Here is a 19688-nt window from a genome sequence, read left to right as displayed (position 1 = left end):
CCAGGTACCTTTGCATCTGTTCTTCTTTGACCTCGAATGTCCCATTAACTTGGTTCACCGCGATAAAGGAGTCGCACTTGGCTTCGATCACCTCCGCCCCCAAGCTTTTGGCTAGTTCGAGAACTGCAAGCATGGCCTCATATTCGGCCTTGTTGTTAGTCAATTTCACAGTCCTAATAGATTGTCTAACTATATTGCCTGTTAGTGGCTTCAATACGATGCCAGGTCCAGACCCTTTTGCATTCGAGGCGCCGCCCGTAAAGAGGGTCCAGATCCTCGAAGAGGTCCCCGAGTTTACCAACAACTCTCTTTCGACCTCGGGTATTAGGGTGGGCATAAAGTCGGCCACGAAATCTACCAAAATTTGAGATTTAATAGTTGTCCGGGGTCTATATTCAATATTGTACCTGCTGATTTCCACGGCTAATTTGGCAAAATGCCCCGAGAACTCGGGTTTATGCATTATATTTCGTAATGGGTAAGTTTTCACAACACATATAGGATGACATTGAAAATATGGTTTCAGCTTCCTAGAGGCACTTAGCAAAGCGAGCGCTAATTTTTCTAGGTGAGGGTACCTAGTTTCGGCCTCACCTAGAGTCCTGTTAACATAGTAAATTGGAAATTGCGTACCTTGCTCTTCCCGGACCAGGACTCCACTTACCGCTATCTCCGATACCGCCAAGTACAGGTAAAGTTATTTGTCTGTCTTCGACATGTGGAGCAGCGGTGGGCTCAATAGGTACCGCTTGAGCTCCTCCAAGGCCCGTTGGCATTATGGGATCCATGAGAAGCTATTCTTCTTCTTTAGTAATGAGAAGAATCGGTGGCTCTTATCGGAGGACCTCGAGATGAATCGCCCTAGAGCGGCTATGCATCCGGTTAATCTTTGCACGGCCTTCACGTTGTCCACAATCGTGATATCTTCGGTGGCTTTTATCTTGTCAGGGTTGATCTCGATTCCTCGTTTGGATACCATGAATCTAAGGAATTTTCCTGATCCGACTCCAAACGCACGTTTCTTCGGGTTCAGCATCATATTATACTTCTTAAATATGCTGAAAGTTTCCTGCAAATGTTTTAAATGGTCCTCTGCTCGTAGGGACTTAACCAATATATCGTCAATGTAAACCTCCAGTGATTTTCCTATTTGTTCCTCGAACATCCGATTTACTAGGCGTTGATAAGTGGCATCGGCATTTTTTGGTCCGAATGGTATCACATTATAACAGTATGTGCCATATTTATGATGAAAGAGGTTTTTTCCTAATCATCCGGGTTCATCCGTATTTGGTTGTACCCGGAGTAAGTGTCGAGACAACTGAGGATCTCGTGGTCGGCCGTGGCATCGATCATGCGATCGAAGTTGGGAAAAGGGAAAGAGTCCTTGGGACATACCTTATTCAAATCCTTATAGTCTACACACATTCTTAACTTATTCCCTTTTTTAGGAACTACCACTACGTTTGCCAACCAATCCGGGTATGTAACCTCCCGAATGGACCCTATTTTAAGGAGTTTAGATACCTCGTCCTTGATGAAAGAATGTTTGACCTCGGGCTGGGGTCTCCTCTTCTGCTTGACCGGGTGGAATTTTGGGTCCAGGCTTAGCTTGTGGGTGGTTATTTCCGGCGGGATCCCTGTCATATGAAGGTGGGACCGAGCGAAACAATCTATATTGGTTATAAGAAATTGAATGAGTTTTTTTCTGAGCTCGAAACTTAACGTCGTGCCCACGTATACCTTTTGATCGGGTAAGTGCTCGATCAATATGACCTGTTCCAGCACCTCGACCGTCGATTTAGTGGCTTCGGAATCATCGGGGGCTATAAAAGACCTGGGGACCCCGTAGTCATCATCTTCATCAGTCCCCTGTTTCTCCGATTGGGTCGGGGCTGGTGTCGGTAATTGCTATTTATCTCCTTGCTTTGTGGCCGAACTTGGCCCCTTTGTCGTTGTAAGTGCGGATATCGGAATCGCCTCTTCGACCGCAAGCATTTCCTTTGCGGTTGGCTGCTCTCCGTAGATTGTTTTAATCCCTCCCGATGTTGGGAATTTTAACACTTGGTGCAAAGTCGAGGGCACTGCCCTCGTGTTGTGGATCCATGGCCTTCCGAACAGAGCGTTGTACCTCATGTCTCCTTCGATCACATAAAACTTGGCTTCCTGGATGGTCCTGGCTGCATTCACTGGTAATGTTATCTCCCCCCTAGTGGTTTCACATGCCATGTTGAATCCGTTTAGAATTCAGACTGCAGGCACGATTTGATCTTGTAGGCCGAGCTGTTCTACGACCCTCGATCGGATGATGTTGGCCGAGCTACCTGGATCAATTAACACATGCTTAACTTGAGATTTATTTATGAGTACAGATATTACCAGTGCATCGTTGTGGGGCTTCACAATCCCTTCTGCATCCTTATCATTGAAAGACAAGGTTCCTTCCGGTATGTAATCTCGAGTCCATTTTTCTCTTGTGATGGATACTCTGGTGCGCGTCAACATCGGCCCTTGAGGGACATCGACCCCACCGATGATCATGTTAATGAAGTGTTGAGGTTCTTCTTGCTCGGTCTATTTATTAGAATCCCTATTCCTGAAATGGTTCTTGGCTCGGTCGCTCAGGAATTCTCGAAGGTGCCCGCTGTTGAATAATCGGGATACTTCCTCTCTCAACTGCCGGCAATCCTCTGTTCTGTGGCCGTGAGTGCCATGTTATTTGCACATCTGGTTAGGATCCCTTTGGGATGGATCAGATTGTAGAGGTTGTGGCCATTTGGTGTCCTTGATGCGTCCGATAGCTGATACAATGGCGGCAGCATCAACGTTAAAGTTATATTTCGATAACCTCGGTTCTTCCTTAGGCCCGATAGGCCTGTCGAAACTGTTCTTGCTCATGAGTCCCCGGTTGCCTTGACCTCGATCAATTCTCCTTTCACTTCGCATAAAATTCCTCCCGAACCCACTGCTTCTTCGATCTCCATTACAAGGCTGATACCGATCCTTATTTGACCTCGGTTCACGGTCAATATCTCTCTTGACTCCGTCGATGGTTCTGACGGGATAAATGGACCCCGAAGGGGCCCCAAGTTGATCATCTTTGACTCCGATTTTAGATTGATATCGGTTATGCACATCAGCCCAGGTAACAGCCGGATATTCTATCAAATTTTGTTTTAACTGTTGTGAAGCCACCGAGCTTCGAACATTGAGTCCCTGGGTGAAAGCTTGAACGGCACATTCATCAGCGACCAGTGGCAGATACATCCGTTCCATTTGAAACCGGGACACGAACTCCCTGGGCATCTCATTATCCTTCTGTCTTACTTTGACAAGGTCCGGCTTCCTGGCTTCAACCTTGATAGCCCTGGCGTGTGCTTTCACGAAAGAGTCTGCAAGCATAGCAAATGAGTCAATAGAATTAGAAGGTAAGTTGTGATACCATATCATAGCTCCCTTTGACAGGGTCTTTCCGAATTTCTTCAATAAGACAGACTCGTTCTCATCATCCTCCAAGTCGTTCCCTTTGATGGCGCATGTGTACGATGTAACATGCTCGTTTGGGCCGATCGTTCCGTTATACTTAGGAATCTCGGGCATGCGGATTTTTTTAGGGATCGGCTTTGGAACCGCACTCGGAAGGAAAGGTTTTTGCACGAACTTCTTGGAATCCAGGCTTTTCAGTATAGGCAGCGCTCCCGGGATTTGGTTGACCCTCGAATTGTAGGTTTCCACCTTTTTGTCATTTGCTTCGATTTTCTTCTCCCCTGATTCTATCCGTTTTATCAGCTCCTCGAGCATTTTATGACTCGGGGTTAGTCCTCGATTCGTTTTCATTCGATCTCTCTGCGGCCGGTTCATCCCTGTGGGTCATTCCCTGGACGGATCGGGTTCAATTTTGCTCAATGTGCGGATTTGGTTCTGTAACTGAGCTATCGCCTCCTGTTAAGCCTGTAACATTTTGAAGATCATCCGTAAATTGATCCCGTCTCCCCCATTGTTTTGAGTATTTTGCGTTGTCGATCGGGCTCCACCACGGATGCTAATCTGGGGGTTGGTAGGCAGATTTATGTAGATAGACACATGCGAGTTAGCGTCCAACGGGTCTGCGATTGGATATCCGATGGGATCAATAGGCGATACCTCGTTGCCGGGCGCTATGTTGTTATTTTCACCGTGATGAACGGACTCACTGTCAACAGGTAGGGGTGCTAATTGTAAGTTTGACATTTTGAGCTTTAACTTGAAACTAGAGGCACTTCAAAGAACAAGTGTAAAGTAGTGTGTGCTATGGAAATTTGTATCAAATAACCACTATTATCCTTAGCCCCACGGTGGGCGGCAAACTGTTTACCCTCAAAATCGGATAACAATTGAATTTGTAAGTGCTTTTAAAGATACGTGGATTAAATTGACATAAAGCGATAAATTAAATTGCAATTGAAATAAACAATGATAAAGTAAATTCAAACCATACGAATTGAACAGTTACAGCCTTGGGGGGTTAGCCACCTTTGAACAGGATGCACTTTGATCGGTATCTAGACATAGTTGAATAAAAGCTTAAAAAAATAACAGTGTATTGCTTCTGAGTACGTGTTACAATGTGTAAAACGAATTATCAGACCCCATTTATATGGTGGGGGAGTCCTACTTTAGGTACAATTCTATAAAAGGTAAAAATATCTTGATTTGCTGATTGCCGGTTCCTTATTGATACGTGCCGAGATTCCCGCCGTAATATCCGATCGGTCACAGATATTTCGGCCTTTTGTTGGTTACGCTAATAATGTTTCTTCGAGCTCGTCCGGGGTCAGGGTCAATTCCGGAATCACGGACTCAATGTTCTCGAAGGCAGATATTCTGACCTTGGGTTCTGGTCCGGTGGGACTTGGGGTCGATCTCCAGTCCCTCGTGTTCCGAGCCCAATCTACCATGTCGTAGACGAGCCCGATTTCGACCGTATACATTGACTACTATAAAAACAAACTATACTATTAAATTTTCTTTTTAGTTGTTCAAAAAAGAATGCCATACTTATTTAGACACAATTTAACTTTAAATTTTCCACTTTAATTACTTTAATGAGATGATTTTTAAACATACAAATATCTATGATTTGTTTTAGACTACAATTTTTTTTTTAAAAAAAATTCCTTAAACCCCGTGCCGAACCAAAATCGTCACATAAATTGTGATGGATAGAATATGTGAAAATAGATGTCACGTATTCATTAGGTTAATGTAACCGCGAGTGCTGCTAATTTTTTACTCGTACATATAACTGTAGCCCAGATTATTTCTATATTGAAAATAATTGCCCAGCAATGTTATAAAGAAGAGATCAGATATATAGTCTATTCTTGATATTTCTAGGGGGAACCCAAAAAAGAATCGTTGTGTATAAAAGATATAGTATAATATTATCGTTGACATAATCAAGGTGTTTCTATTTTATTTTATTTTTATTGAATTGAATATAAATCCACTTAATGGCCCATATAAAGGTGAACATGTGGATAGACACCTTCAAAAAGGATACTATGGAATGGCAAAAATCCCTCTATTTTTAGTTTAGATGTTTCAGGTTCGAGCGCTCAAATTTGAGTCCGTTTTAAGAGAGAACACACTGTCATCTTTAGTGGTTCTTCCCTTTAGTTTTTTTTCCCCTTTAGTTGAGTAAGTGAATTTTGGATACCAAAACAATATGAAGCCTAGCATTTCTTTAACTAAGCCTCTCCTCTAAGCACACATTTGCTAGTTGCCAGCTGCTAAGTTAGACATAAAAGGACAGTCCAGTGCACGAAGCATCCCGTATTTATGCAGGATCCAGAGAAGGACTGCACCCTAAAGGAGTGTAGTGTAGGCAGCCTATTCTAATAATTTTCCAAAAAAATGAACAAAACAAAAGTTGGTTGAGAGTTGAGAGTCAGGGCTGAAGTACACAAATAACTCTTGAAGTGGATGGTCTTCAACTTTTATCCCCGCTTGCCCATGGGCAAAACTTCAAGTTTAATAAGTGTTGTGCCTCGTTTGTCTCATGAAAAATATTTTTAATTTTTGACCTTAAAGTTCTGCTCATGGGGCAAGCAGAGGTCAAAAATTAAAGACCACCCAAAAAATGTCATATTTCTGCAATTTTTTTTGGAGAGTTAGCTTACGTGGGCTCGTTGCACGGATGGGCTATTCCACATGGAAACAAATGGAAAAATGACAATGTATAGCCGCTATAAAAATATTAGCCAAAAAAAATATATAAAATTTGTATATATATACACATTTTGTATGTTATATACAAAAATTATACAAGTTTTATACACTTTTTCGACTACCAAATGTAAATAATTTCCGACGAAGGTTAAAAGTGATAATACCCCAAAACAAAAGGGCTTGTTGCACCGATGGACTATTCCAAATTGGATTGTAATAATGAGTCCAAGTTGAAACTCGAAGACCTGGTCCGTGGGACTGGGAGCTACCAGAACTAAGAAATAAAAGGGTGATTTGCACAAATAGGACACTTCAGTGCCACTATTGACTTTTTAACCGTACTTGCTCCGCGGACGGAACTTCAATGAAGTATTTAACAAGTGTTGCCTCTCACTTACCTCATAAATAATACTTTTAACTTTTGACCTTAAATAAGGTTACCAAGTAGTAGAACAAGGGTATGGTTAGGGACGTTTGATACAGCAGGTTTTGCATATGATACAACAGCATATATGCTAAGGGGAGATTATGCACATTTCAACTTCCCAGATTTGAAGCATCAATTAAAGGCTAATAACTCCATGAATGGTACAATAGCTTCCCTTCTCGAGTCGAAAATACGAGCCATTTCTGCTAGTAATTTAGACAAGGCTAATGCATCTCAAGCATCCAGCTCTTCAAAATCAGTATTTCCTGAGAATATGGTCAAGATTCAAGAAGGGTTATTAGAAAATGATGGTCTTGATCAATTGAGATATGGACATTATATTAGATGCACTTCATTGAAAATAATCTGATCTCAATATTTATAACTAAGGATGTATCCATTTACAATTGGCTGAAGGTTATTACCAGATCAAGAACACACACATACTTGGTGGTTTCTCTTTTTTGCTTTTAAGATATCAAAACACGGGAGAAATTCAAAAATAGCAAGATTTACAAGTGGTCGTTCAAAAATAGTCCAGTTTCAAAAGTAATCGAAATTTAGCCATTTTTCATGTAAAGATAAATCTGAGCGAAAATACTGCTCAAAACCCGGAAATACGCCAGTATATTATGCTGGAGTTCCAGCATAAGTATACTTGAACTGCAGTATATTATACTGGAGTTTACAGGATAAGTATGCTGGAACTCCAGCATAATATGATGGAGTTCCAGCATAAGTACACTAGAACTCCAGCATAATATACTGGAGTTCCAGCAAAGTATACCGGTCCAGTATAATATGCTGGAAGTTCATACACAAGTGCTCGAATCTCAAGTATATTATGCTGGAACTTTCCGTGTGTTGGAGTTCCAGCATAATATTCTGGAAATTCATACAGATGCACCGAACTCCAGTATATTATGCTGGACCGGTCTCTGTTGCAGCAAAATAGTGGCTATTTTTCATTAACTTGGTAAAAGCTGACTATTTTTGAATGACCAGTCCGAAAACTTGCTAGACCGTGCTATTTTTACTCAAAACACAGCTTGGATGATCTATTTTTGTTGGGAGAAATTCAAAAAATGTCAGATTTATAACTGGTCGTTCAAAAATAGCCCAGTTTCAAAAGTAATCGAAATTTAGCCACTTTTCATGTAAAGATAAATCTGAGCGAAAACACTGTTCAAAACCCGGAAAAATACGCCAGTATATTATGCTGGAGTTCCAGCATAAGTATACTTGAACTCCAGCATATTATACTGGAGTTCCAGGATAAGTATGCTGGAACTCCAGCATAATATGATGGAGTTCCAGCATAAGTACACTAGAACTCCAGCATAATATACTGGAGTTCCAGCAAGTATACCGGTCCAGCATAATATACTGGAGTTTGGAGCACTGGTGCTCCAGTCTCTAGTATATTATACTGGAGCCAGCAAAGTATACCGGTCCAGCATAATATACTGGAGTTCATACACAGGTGCACCGAACTCCAGTATATTATGCTGGACCGGTCTCTGCTGCAGTAAAATAATGGCTATTTTTCATTGACTTGGTAAATGCTGGCTATTTTTAAATGACCAGTCCGAAAATTGGCTATACCGTGCTATTTTGACGTTTTTGTTAGATGCAACTGGCCTATAAACAACAATCCAATTATGGCTTGGAGTCTTGGACTTAGATGCAACTGGCCCATAAACAACAATGTATTTGGGTGACTTCTGGTTGAACCAAAATAACGGTTGAAGTACAGAAATAGCCCTCAAAGTAGATGGTCTTGATTTTTTTTTTCCGCTTGCTCAATGGGCAGAACTTTAAGTTTAATAAGTATTACCCCTCGCTTGGCTCATGCGCAATACTTTTAACTCTTGACTTTAAAGTTCTGTCCATGGGACAAACGGAGACCGAAAGTTAAAAAACCACCCTAAAAAGTGATTCTGCTTCTTCTGTTTCTGTGCAAAATAACCACATCGATAACTTTTGGTTTTAATAACCAAAAACTTTCAATGTATTGTCTTTGCATGACCATTCAGAAGTATTGTGTTTGCATTAGAATTACAGCTTCTTGTACTTGCGCAAGTGGTGGGTTAGAATTAGAAACAATCACTAATTGTATTAGGGTAGATTCTCTTTATCACATTCTTTGGGGTGCGGCCTTTCCTCAGACATTCTTTGGAGTGCGGCCTTTCCTTAGACGCTACGTGAATGTCGAGATGTTTTTTGCACCAGACTGCCCTTTTATATTTATTTCTTGCATAACAAATATTACCGAAGAGCTACATCCGCCGCTAACTACGGGTCCTTCAATGTTACTAATCATTTGCTTTCAACAACTTCATTTATTCTTTCCTTTCATATCAAGAATTGTAAAAAAGAAGACTAGAATGATGTTAACCTATGGACATTCTAAAGGAAAAAAGAAGTAAGTGAATATTGAGAGTTCTGAGCTCCATATCTCTCTCTTTACTATGTATTAAAATGTTTCTCCAAATATTAAGTACGGTAATATTTTGCTGTTTGAAGACAGGGGCGGTGCCACAGTGCTGTTTGCGGAGCCGGCCAACCCAATAATTTTTGTTCAAACCTTGTGTTTGTATTAAGAAATCCAACGAATATATATAAATTATTAATTTAAAACCAGTAACTTAAAAGGATTATAATCTCGAACCCATAAGGTTCAAATCCTACCTTCGCCTCTGTTTGAAGGAAACCTTGAACCAACGATAAAATTATCTCTCATATGACTTATAGATCACGGGTTCGACCCGTGAAAGGTGCCACTATGCGACCTTTCTCCCGGCCCTGCGGGAACACGGAGTACCTTGTACACCGGACTGCCTTTAAATTAATGTTTTGCTGTTTAATTTCCAGAAGAAATTTTTCTCACAAGATGGTAAATGACTTTTTGGAAGGAAAATCATTTTTTCCGCAGTTATCTCAACTCTTAACTTCAGATTATCACTGATTAATCAACCATAAATAATTGTTATCAAACTGCTCATAAGTGTCATAAAAACATTATCCAATTTGCTAAACATTATTAACAATCTCTAATACAAGTTTTTCTCCAGAAAGATTTCCCATTCCCCAAATACCGGGAAATGTTTTATTCAAACACATTTGGATCCTTTGCCTCCTTGGTTAAAAAAAGCTAAAGTGCAGATAAAATGGATGCTCCTTAACCCTTTACGCAGAAAAAAGGTCAAAAAAAAGTGCAGCCAAAGTGTTGAAACTCGACATTTACGATACCTCGAAGTACAGAAAAATGTAGAGAAAGAAACTAAAAGGAGAATAACATAATATTTGAGCAAAGAATATACCAAATAAAATGCATATCTTTATGTCCAACATCCAGTTTTCGCCCTGCCACATTATGGATTTACAAACAACAAAAAAAAATCCAATATAATCCCACAAGCGGGATCTATGAAATGTAGTGTGTATGCATACCTTACTCCTACCTGTGAAGATAGATTAGAAAATAAGTACTTCCCATGAAATTCACGAGTCACACAATTTGCATATTGAAACTTGTCAACCAATAAATTTTTATTTTTATATGGTTCTTGTCTATATATATAACATAAAAGATCTCTCGATTTTTCAACTCTACAGGAAGCGACTTCTCGAATACCAGCAGTGCAAGATTACACCACTATAATCACACAGAGCAACAACAACAACAACAACAACATAGGCCAGTGTGATCCCACAAGTGGGGTCTAGAGAGGGTAGGTTGTACACAATCCTTACCCTTACCTTGTGTGAGGTATAGAGGTTGTTTCTAGTAGACCCTCGACTCATACTACTGTAATCATAAAGGAGAGTATTTATCAAACGAGTATAGCAATTAGATCATTGTGAGGTTAAACCAGTATACAGTAACAAGCTATTATTCCAAAAGAACAGCCGGATCTGTAATAAGATGAAAAAGCAAGAAAGGCTTATGATTCAAGCAGGACAAAGAATTTCTGCTGGAGTAGCAATTCTAGTGTACTATAAAGTCAAAAGCGAAAGAGAGATGCATAGTGATAGCAGCAAGAAGGGAACAAATGACTAGAGGTCTTGCTTCAAAGAGATAAGAGATTACCCTTGTGTTTTGCATGACAAAAGTGTAAAGAAAATGAACATTGGACCTAACTCGTCCCAAACAACTAGCTCGTGATGTGAGGATTGTCGGAGACAACAACTCGTATCTTCAACCAATATAGAACACTTAATAATGTCGAAAATAAAATTAAGTAAATAGAAAGTATACCATCACGATTGTCGGACACAACTCCTCATATCTTCAACCAATATAGAACACTTAACAATGTTAAGTAAATAGAAAGTATACCATCACGATTGTCGGAGACAACTCCTCGTATCTTCAACCAATGTAGAACACTTAACAATGTAGAAGATAAAATTAAGTAAATAGAAAGTATACTATCTTTAACAGCTTAAACGTTTAGATGAGATTATCACACCAGTCAAGCGTCCCAGGTTCAAGTCTCACTGCCACCCATTATCACAAAGAATTTTCACGTGATGAAAGGGTGTGTTTAAGCCAATAAGTAAACTAAAATGTACGCTCTTTAACAACTTAAACTTTTAGATAAATAGCCACACAGTGTCACAAAAAAGAAGTCATGTGAGCTTTTTGTCTGCACGAGGAATCTTTCAGAGAAAAACTATTAAGGCTTAAAAGTTAATTAGGCGACAAGTATTTTCGTGATTTTGTCCAACACCTATTATCGGATTTACCTTGTATGCAATGACAATATGTATAAAGTACTATAACTTCACCTAAAATCTATTGTAAGAGGTACCTGACAATATTATGAAAATTTTACATAATCATGTCTTCAAACCCGTGGTAAGAGATCACCTGTTTTATTTTTATATCACCAATTTCACTTAGAGTTTTAACTTATATGCACTGGCGGCAAAAGAACTTTTTCCTACACCAAGGTCAAAGTGACATACAACATGTAACGGACTATAATAACACTTACAGTATTTATCGACTTAGAAATAAAGTAATCACTTGTAGTAATAGATTAAATTACACTGATAGGGATGGTGTTAAATTTCTGGTATATGAGCTAAATTCAGCTCACTTATTATGAACAGTTATTAGAGAGGCGGACCTATGCAATAGGTAGAGGGGTCACCGACACCCGTAAAGTTCGGCAAAAATTTCATGTATACATGTATATGTTTTTAGAAAATAGTGATATAATAATAGTGGTTTACCCTATATACAAAGCAAATTTTGGTTGAATCAAAAAGTATATCCACGACCTTCAAATCTTGGGTCCGCCTCCGATTATTAGTAACTATTTTTAGGTGAAATGATAGAATAAAAGTTATTTTACACCACCATGAGTGTAGAAACATTAGATTCTTTAATACTTTGGGTATTAGAAAGCCATTGCACATGCACCAGTATAGAGGCTTGTGAACAAATATTTCTCAAGAATATGCCCCTCCTAGCAGTATAAATTAAAGCCATTGGTGACTGGTGAGTGGCATCAAACACAATCTGCAGTTAAAACAAGTAGTGAGAATGGAGCCTTCAGGTGGGTTGAGCGAAACAGGAAAACAAGAAACTCAACCACAGATTTCGGTACTAGGAATGGGAACGGGACGACCTTCCGATGAGTTGGAAGAAAAGGAGAAAAAAAGAACTAAAGATCAATTATTTCAAGCCTGCATGGACAATAGGTGGACAGAAGTTAAGCGACAGTACATCAACGACAAGTTTGCCCAAGAATCCAAACTCACTAAATCTGAAGATACTGTTCTTCACTTAGCTATCTCTTCTTACCATCCACATCGAGATGACTCTTTACAGCAAACTCATCTTGATTGTATTAAGGATATGGTGGCTAAAATACCAAAGGAAAAACGATTGTGTATCTTAAAACAGAAGAATGAAAAAGGGAACACACCTCTTCACCTTGCAGCAGAACTCGGAAGTGTCTCCATTATTGCGTGTTTGGTAAACCCACAAGAACCTGAACTCATCTGGGAGACCAATTCAAAAGGGGAAACCCCTTTATTCGTAGCTGCTTATCGTGGCAGGCTAGATGCTTTTCTCTACTTACATGAGTGTTGTCAAAATGAAAAGAGCAGAAAAGATCCAATTGTACTTTGCAGGAGGGGAGATGGGGATAACATTCTACATGCAGCCATCTCTGGCGAGTACTTTAGTAAGAGCCAAAACCCCTTTTCTTATTAATTATCAAACATTTTGTTACATAAGTTTGTATACAATGTCTTCTTTCTTGTGGGATAGTGATATTAACAACTTAATTTTCTTGTAACAGAGTTGGCTTTTCAGATAATAGATCGCTATGGGCTACTTGTGAACCGTTTAAACTCAGAGGGCATGTCTCCTCTACACTTTCTATCTAGGATGCCTCAAGTATTCAAAAGTGGAAGCCATTTTCGGTACATAGATAGCATTATCTACTACTGTAAGTCTCTATAATCTTTTTGGTCAAAAAGTGTCATAGATAAGCCCTTTACAAGGATTTAAATACACCGACACATATCGGGGTTCTTTTTGTCCAGGCATAACTGTCGAAGATCTAAAGATAGAGAAATATAAAACTGAAGGCATAGAAGACACATATCGTAGACTCCCAGATAACTGGAAACTCCCAGATAACTACCAAACACTGGTGGAGTTCTTGGAACTACTTTGGAATGGGACTGCAAATTTTCTTGGTGGGTAGATTTACCGCACATGATCAATGTCTTATTTAATCTATATCGTACATTATACATGTACAAAAATTGTTAGGGAGGAAATCCCAAACACTCAAATCAAAACGAGAATGGTTCGCTTGCTTTTGGGGTTTACGGAAAGCACTTAACCAATCTCCTTTTGAAAATGCTCTAAAAAAGTGTTTGAGAGACTGTTGTTGGCACTTTCTACTCTACCTAATAATTTTACATTACCAAGACTGATTCTCTTCTCTATCTAGATTACATTAAGGAAATATGTAGTGGGAAGCAAGCAAACAAGTCTAAAGGTAAGTGATTACATAGAAACATTCCAGTTTCTTAACTCATTCATGTTGAGTTAAATAATTGACCAATCTCTTTTTGAAAATGAACTAACCAAATGGTTCAAGCGCCTCAGGAGAGTCCTGCTGGCATTCTGTACCTAAGAATTTTACATGGTCAGAGACTAATTCTCATTTCTATCCAGCTCTTACTGAAGAAACTAATGTGAAGCGAGATAAGAAGTCTCCAGGTATGTGACTATGTAATAAACTTTTCAGGTTGTATGGACTTAACCAGGTTACTTAAGCGGCCATAAGGCCGAAACTATGATATATATTTTTTCATGAGGAAAACTCTTACTAGTACTAACTTATTTTTCTTTTTTCGTCGCACCAAGGCAATCAAGATGATCCTGAGAATCCCCCCATTCCAGGTGAATGCATACACATGTATACACTGCAGTTGAAACTTGAAACTAAATGGTACCTCCAACTATGATAACTAAATATAAAGGGCAGCCTGATGCACTAAGCTACTGCTATGCGTGGGGTGCGGGGAAGGGCCAGACCACAAGGGTCTATTGTACACAGACTTGCCCTACATTTCTGCAAGAGCTTATTTCCACGGCTCGAACCCGTGACCTCCTGGTCACATGGCTGCAACTTTACCAGTTACGCCAAGGCTCCCCTTCTATGATAACTAAATATAAATCATCAAAATATGTAAACAAATAATCAAGAAGAAAAGGTGCATCTGATTAAGCAGGAACCTTCCAGTTTATTAACTCATTATATCAAAATTAAGAGGTAGACCAATCTCTTTTGAGCATCTCATCAGGCGTACGTTGTTGACACTTTGTACCTAAGAATTTTACACATTCAAACACTGATTCTCTTTTCTATCCCAGCAACTACTGGAGTAACTAATGTGAATCAAGATAAGAAGTCTCCAGGTATGTGAATATGTAACAAACTTTTCAGGTTATATGGACTAAAGCGACCAGAAACTATGATATATAATATTTTTTCATGAGGAGAACTCTTACTAGTACTAACTTATTTTTATTTTTTCTTCACACCAAGGCAATCAAGATGATTCCAAGAATTCCCCAATCCCAGGTGAATGCATACGCATGTATACACTGCAGTTGAAACTAAATGTACCTCCAACTATGATAACTAAATATAAATCATCAAAATATGTACACAAATAATCAAGAAGAAAAGGTGCATCGGATTACGCAGGAATCTCCCAGTTTAGTAACTCACTATATCAAAATTAAGAAGTAGACCAATCTCTTTTGGAAAATGAACTAACCAAATGATTTGAGCATCTCATCAGGAGTGCGTTGTTGACACTTTGTACCTAAGAATTTTACACATTCAAAGACTGATTCTCTTTTCTATTCCAGCAACTACTGGAGTAACTAATTTGAATCAAGACAAGAAATCTCCAGGTATGTGATTACGTATAAACCTTTCAGGTTATGTCGACTTAAGCTGGTTACTTAAGAGGCAAGAGATCTATGGTATATGATTTTTATCACGAGGATAACTCTTTTTAATATTAACATATTTTTCTACACCAAGGCCATCAAAATGATCCCAAGAATCCTACAATTCAAGGTAAATACAAACACTTGTACATGTAGCACGGTCGAAAATAAATATTACCTCCAACTACAATGATTAGATGTAATTCCTCTAAACATACACACACCAAGTATCAAAAAGATATAATGTGGCATTTTCAAAAGCATGATATGGTAAATTATTCTATGTCATGAGAAAACTTAAAGCTTTATTAATAGCTGCTCTTTACGAGCACCGATGTGTGCCGTAACTAGTGAGGTACACACCCTTAAAGGTTTGATCATAATCACACTTAAGCCATCACTTAAAGTTCCATCAGACCACATTTGACAAGTTTTGAAATTGAGACTAGATATTTGGCAGACAGATATAAATATATTTATGAAAATAATTTTTATTTGTTTTCTAAAGTAACTCAAGAGATCAGACATATTCAACTTTAAAGCAAGTCCTAATAGAGGTTATGTTCGTTTCTCTGTGTCTTTCCTATTTTGGAATCCTTGGGTAGTGTTTGTCAAACAAATTGAGGAGCCGGAGTAAATCTATCAAGAATTAGAATGAACATCTATTGGACAAATTAGAAAAGTCTTTATTAAATGGATTAGTAGCACACTAATTCAAACAAGAAGAGTGTGTAAGTAGCACACTAATTAAAACAAGAAGAGCGTGTGTAAGTAGCACACTAATTAAAACAAGAAGAATACTTCCTGAGCCTCTTCATATGGTTACACCAATAATTCTTTACATGCCATTTTTCAAAACAAATTGCCTTCAACTTTTCTTTTTGTAAAGGCTTTTCGTTGCTTATTCTGGTTACACTAACTTATTTTTCTTTTTCTTTTTTCACACCAAGGCAATCAAGATGAACCCGAGAATCCCCCAGCCCCAGGTGAATGCATACACATGTATACACTGCAGTTGAAACTAAATGTTACCTCCAACTATGATGATTAAATATAATCCATCAAAATATGCACACAAATAACCAAGAAGAAAAGGTGCATGTGATTATGCAGGAACCTACCAGTTTATTAACTCATTATATCAAAATTAAGAAGTAGACCAATCTCTTTTGGAAAATGAACTTACCAAATGATTTGAGCATCTCATTAGGAGTGCGTTGTTGACACTTTGTACCTAAGAATTTTACACATTCAAAGACTGATTTATCTTTTCTATTCCAGCAACTACTGGAGTAACCAATGTGAATCAAGAAAAGAAGTCTCGAGATATGTGATTACGTATAAACCATTCAGAATATGTCGACTTAAGCAGGTTTTTGTCAAACAAATTGAGGAACCGGAGTAAATCCACCAAGAATTAGAATGAACATCTATTGGACGAATAAAAAATCTATTATTAATGGATTAGTAGATTAGTAGCACACTAAATTAAAACAGGAAGAGTGTATGTATGTGTGTGTGTGTGTTACTTCTTGAGCCTCTTCATATAGTTAGTTACACCAATAATTCTTTACATGCCATTTTTCAAAACATATTCCCTTCAACTTTTCTTTTGGGAAAGGCTTTTTGTTGCTTATTCTGTTTTCGAGTATTCTTTAGCTTCCAATAATTGAAATCAAAGCATTGAGCTAACTTATTTCCAATTTATGTGAACATTTTCTAGGTGAAGAGCAATGATAAAAAAATCAAGAAATTCTCCAACATATTTGTGCTAATAACTAATCTCTGAAATTTCAGCTCAAGGGAAGAGAAATGGCAACCTATTTCCAGCCAACTACACCACCTTTATCAATTTCGTTAAATTACTAATGAAGATTGTGCTAATTGTAATGGGTATTGGTAAGATTTTCTTAAAACATTTCTCTTCAATCATGCATACATTTCTCAACTATTGAGTGCAGATTACAGTTGCAGATTAGAACATAAACTTCTATGAGAAAGTAAGAAAGAAAGTGGTTTGACAAATGGAAAGAAATCACTTAGGGTTTTTTGCCTCCGCTGGGAACTGAACCTGAGACCTCATGATTCTTCACTTCTTTGACCACTATCCTTGGGTGCAAGGCCTAGACCCTTAAAAATGACTCTTCAGCAATCCCATCCTTTTTCACATTTTAAATTTGTTCATGAAACTTTAACAAGTTTGCCTTTTCTTTTCTGTTCTTTTCTTTCCACATCATGTCATAAGGTCCCAAATCTTGTTGCATGCAGGACTCCAGAGGACAAAGAAATTAGAGGAAAAGAAGAAGCACCATCAATGGGCAGTTAAAATTATGGAGTTGATGATTGAGAAAGAAGAAAGTTACAAATTCTATGAAAATACCGGGGAGAAGCCTGAAGATAAGGACCTCTATGATCAAGGCCTCTATAAACAAATTGGAAAACCTCCTCCAGCACCCCCTCCAACAGATATTAATTTAGAAAAAGCAGAAGAACCTAGTAACATTGCACAGATCAAGCAACCAGCAACCTCAAGCACAGATAACAAAAAGAAAGATCATATCAAGTCTGGTAAAAGAATCTCTTGTCTCTTTCTGGTCATACTTGTGTGGCACTGAAAACTTTAGTTCTGTGTCATCAAGATTCTGCAATTTTAAAAACTCAAAATCTATCACGTCAAAATGCTGTAAATTTTGTTCTAATATTCCAAGTTAGGATCAATTTTCTTTGAAGCTAGCTATATGTTCCCTAAAAGCAACTAGAGTAACTATAGTTCTAAATGCAGAGTTGCCGAAGACCAAGGCGACACCCCTATTAGTGGCATCAAAGATGGGTATCGTAGAGATGGTGAAGGAGATCCTTAAAAAGTTCCCAATAGCCATTCAAGATACGGATTCTGACGAGAAGAATATCTTGCTTTTGGCTGTAGAGCATAGGCAAACAGCTGTCTATAACTGGTTAATAGGACAAAAGTATCCAGAATGCGTGTTTTATCATGTGGACAAACAAGAAAACAATGCAGTACACTTAGCTGCATCGTTTCAGAAGAACGACTTGTGGCGCATCCCTGGTACTGCGTTACAGTTGCAAGGCGAAAGGAAGTGGTACAAGGTAAGAGATCTCTAACAACCATCCTTCTTTACATCAGTAAGGATTAAACTTAGATATGTTAAAAGAATTTTACCCATCATAATGCAGTATGTGAAGCACACTTTGCCAAAGCAATCATATGTCCGTTATAATAAAAAAGGTCAGACACCAAGAGAGATCTTCAGAGAGACGCATGCAAAGTTACTCAAAGAAGGCACTGAGTGGCTTGTCACAACCTCAAATTCGTTCTCTGTCGTTGCAGCACTGATTGCTACAGTTGCATTCGCTACAGCTTCTGCAGTCCCAGGTGGAGCCGATGATTATGGCCGTCCACACCTTGAAAGTCAACCTGCTTTTTCAGTATTTTCTATTTCATCACTTGTTTCTCTTTGCTTCTCTGTCACGGCCCTGGTGTTTTTTCTAGCTATCCTCACATCTCGATGCCAACACAGTGATTTCGAGAAAGACTTGCCAAGAAAGTTGCTACTAGGATTAACTTCGCTTTTTGCATCAATAACTGCTATCTTGGTCTCATTCTGCGCTGCGCATTTCTTTGTCCTCCAGGATAAATTAAAGAAAGCATCATTTCCAATATACGGGGTGACATGCATACCTGTGGTGTTTTTTGCATTTAATCAATTCCCTCTCTATGTTGATCTCATAAGGTCATACGTCCAACAGCTACCACTTCGTAGCTATAAGGTGTTTTATACCGATTCCTCGGGCGCAAGTAGCTCAGATCAGAAAGAAGGTAAAGAGAAGGATGGCTGAAACAGGTAGAGATTATGACAAGTGGTGAGCGTTGCATGGTTTCCTACTTTAGTTTTCCAAATAAGACTGGGTTGTTGTGTTTCAAAAAATGTGGAATTCCAGGAAAGGTTTCCCTTCGCTGAGAGAAGGCAAGGTGGAGATATCATTTTTCTGTATTTCCTGAATAAACTTGTACTCTCTTAAGAGTTGCATGGTTTCATATACGTTGTTTCTGTACTAAAGCTAGCTAAAAATGATTTTTGATCCCTTAATTTATATGAACTTGAGGGAATCTTTGGGAACTCACCATGTCTAGATAGCGCAAAAAATGTATGTTCCTGTTTGTAATCTTATTCGGAAGAAGAAAAAGCTCAGCTTTTCAAGGTTCAATTTTCATTCACTTATGAGTAAATCCAAGTTAAAAGATTACTCTTAAGGCTACCTCGCTCAAACTTTAACCAAATATGGATAAGAAATCAATGTTCTTCTTCAGTAAACTTTAGAAACCAAGCAAATTCTAGAGTCAACTAAGAAAAAGGAGAGGACAAGATACTCAGCAGACCCTAATAAAGACACAGGAGTTTAAATAGCAAAAGGAATTTTGCAACAACTAGCCTATGCAAATATAGAAGCGGAACATGCTAAGATTGACTAATCTGCCAAGCTGGTGTGGTTCCTCAAAAGTATTACTCTTTAACCAGATTCTTTTAGATT

The 19688-nt window shown here is 38.5% G+C and overlaps 1 protein-coding gene across 4 annotated transcripts; it reads left to right on the top strand.

The window, feature by feature from the left end:
* Positions 1-9958: 9958 nt before the first annotated feature.
* LOC109220743 lies at positions 9959-19374 on the top strand. Of its 4 annotated transcripts, XM_019385207.1 has the most exons (14): positions 9960-12840; positions 12958-13107; positions 13205-13360; positions 13621-13668; positions 13848-13892; positions 14040-14075; positions 14550-14594; positions 14725-14760; positions 15054-15098; positions 16088-16123; positions 16935-17036; positions 17406-17705; positions 17920-18245; positions 18333-19374. In XM_019385207.1, exons 1-14 carry the CDS (start codon positions 12195-12197, stop codon positions 18993-18995), a joined length of 2634 nt encoding a protein of 877 aa, XP_019240752.1. In that variant the 5' UTR covers positions 9960-12194; the 3' UTR covers positions 18996-19374. The 4 variants fall into 4 exon arrangements, with proteins under 4 accessions (XP_019240753.1, XP_019240752.1, XP_019240754.1 ...); XM_019385208.1 differs by lacking the exon at positions 16088-16123 and having other exon boundaries at positions 9959-12840; XM_019385209.1 differs by lacking the exons at positions 14040-14075; positions 14550-14594.
* Positions 19375-19688: the final 314 nt, after the last annotated feature.

This window comes from Nicotiana attenuata, unplaced genomic scaffold (genome assembly GCF_001879085.1).
Source record: "Nicotiana attenuata strain UT unplaced genomic scaffold, NIATTr2, whole genome shotgun sequence".
NCBI classification, from domain to species: Eukaryota; Viridiplantae; Streptophyta; class Magnoliopsida; order Solanales; family Solanaceae; genus Nicotiana; species Nicotiana attenuata.
Note: the sequence above shows the minus strand (reverse complement) of the source record. Positions and strands in the feature narration are given on the sequence as shown.

Coding starts and splice junctions, on each gene's coding strand:
- LOC109220743 (XM_019385207.1), top strand. CDS start 12,195: ATGGAGCCTTCAGGTGGGTTGAGCGAAACAGGAAAACAAGAAACTCAA. Junction 12,841..12,957: donor CATCTCTGGCGAGTACTTTA/GTAAGAGCCAAA, acceptor TTCTTGTAACAG/AGTTGGCTTTTCAGATAATA. Junction 16,124..16,934: donor CGAGAATCCCCCAGCCCCAG/GTGAATGCATAC, acceptor CTGAAATTTCAG/CTCAAGGGAAGAGAAATGGC.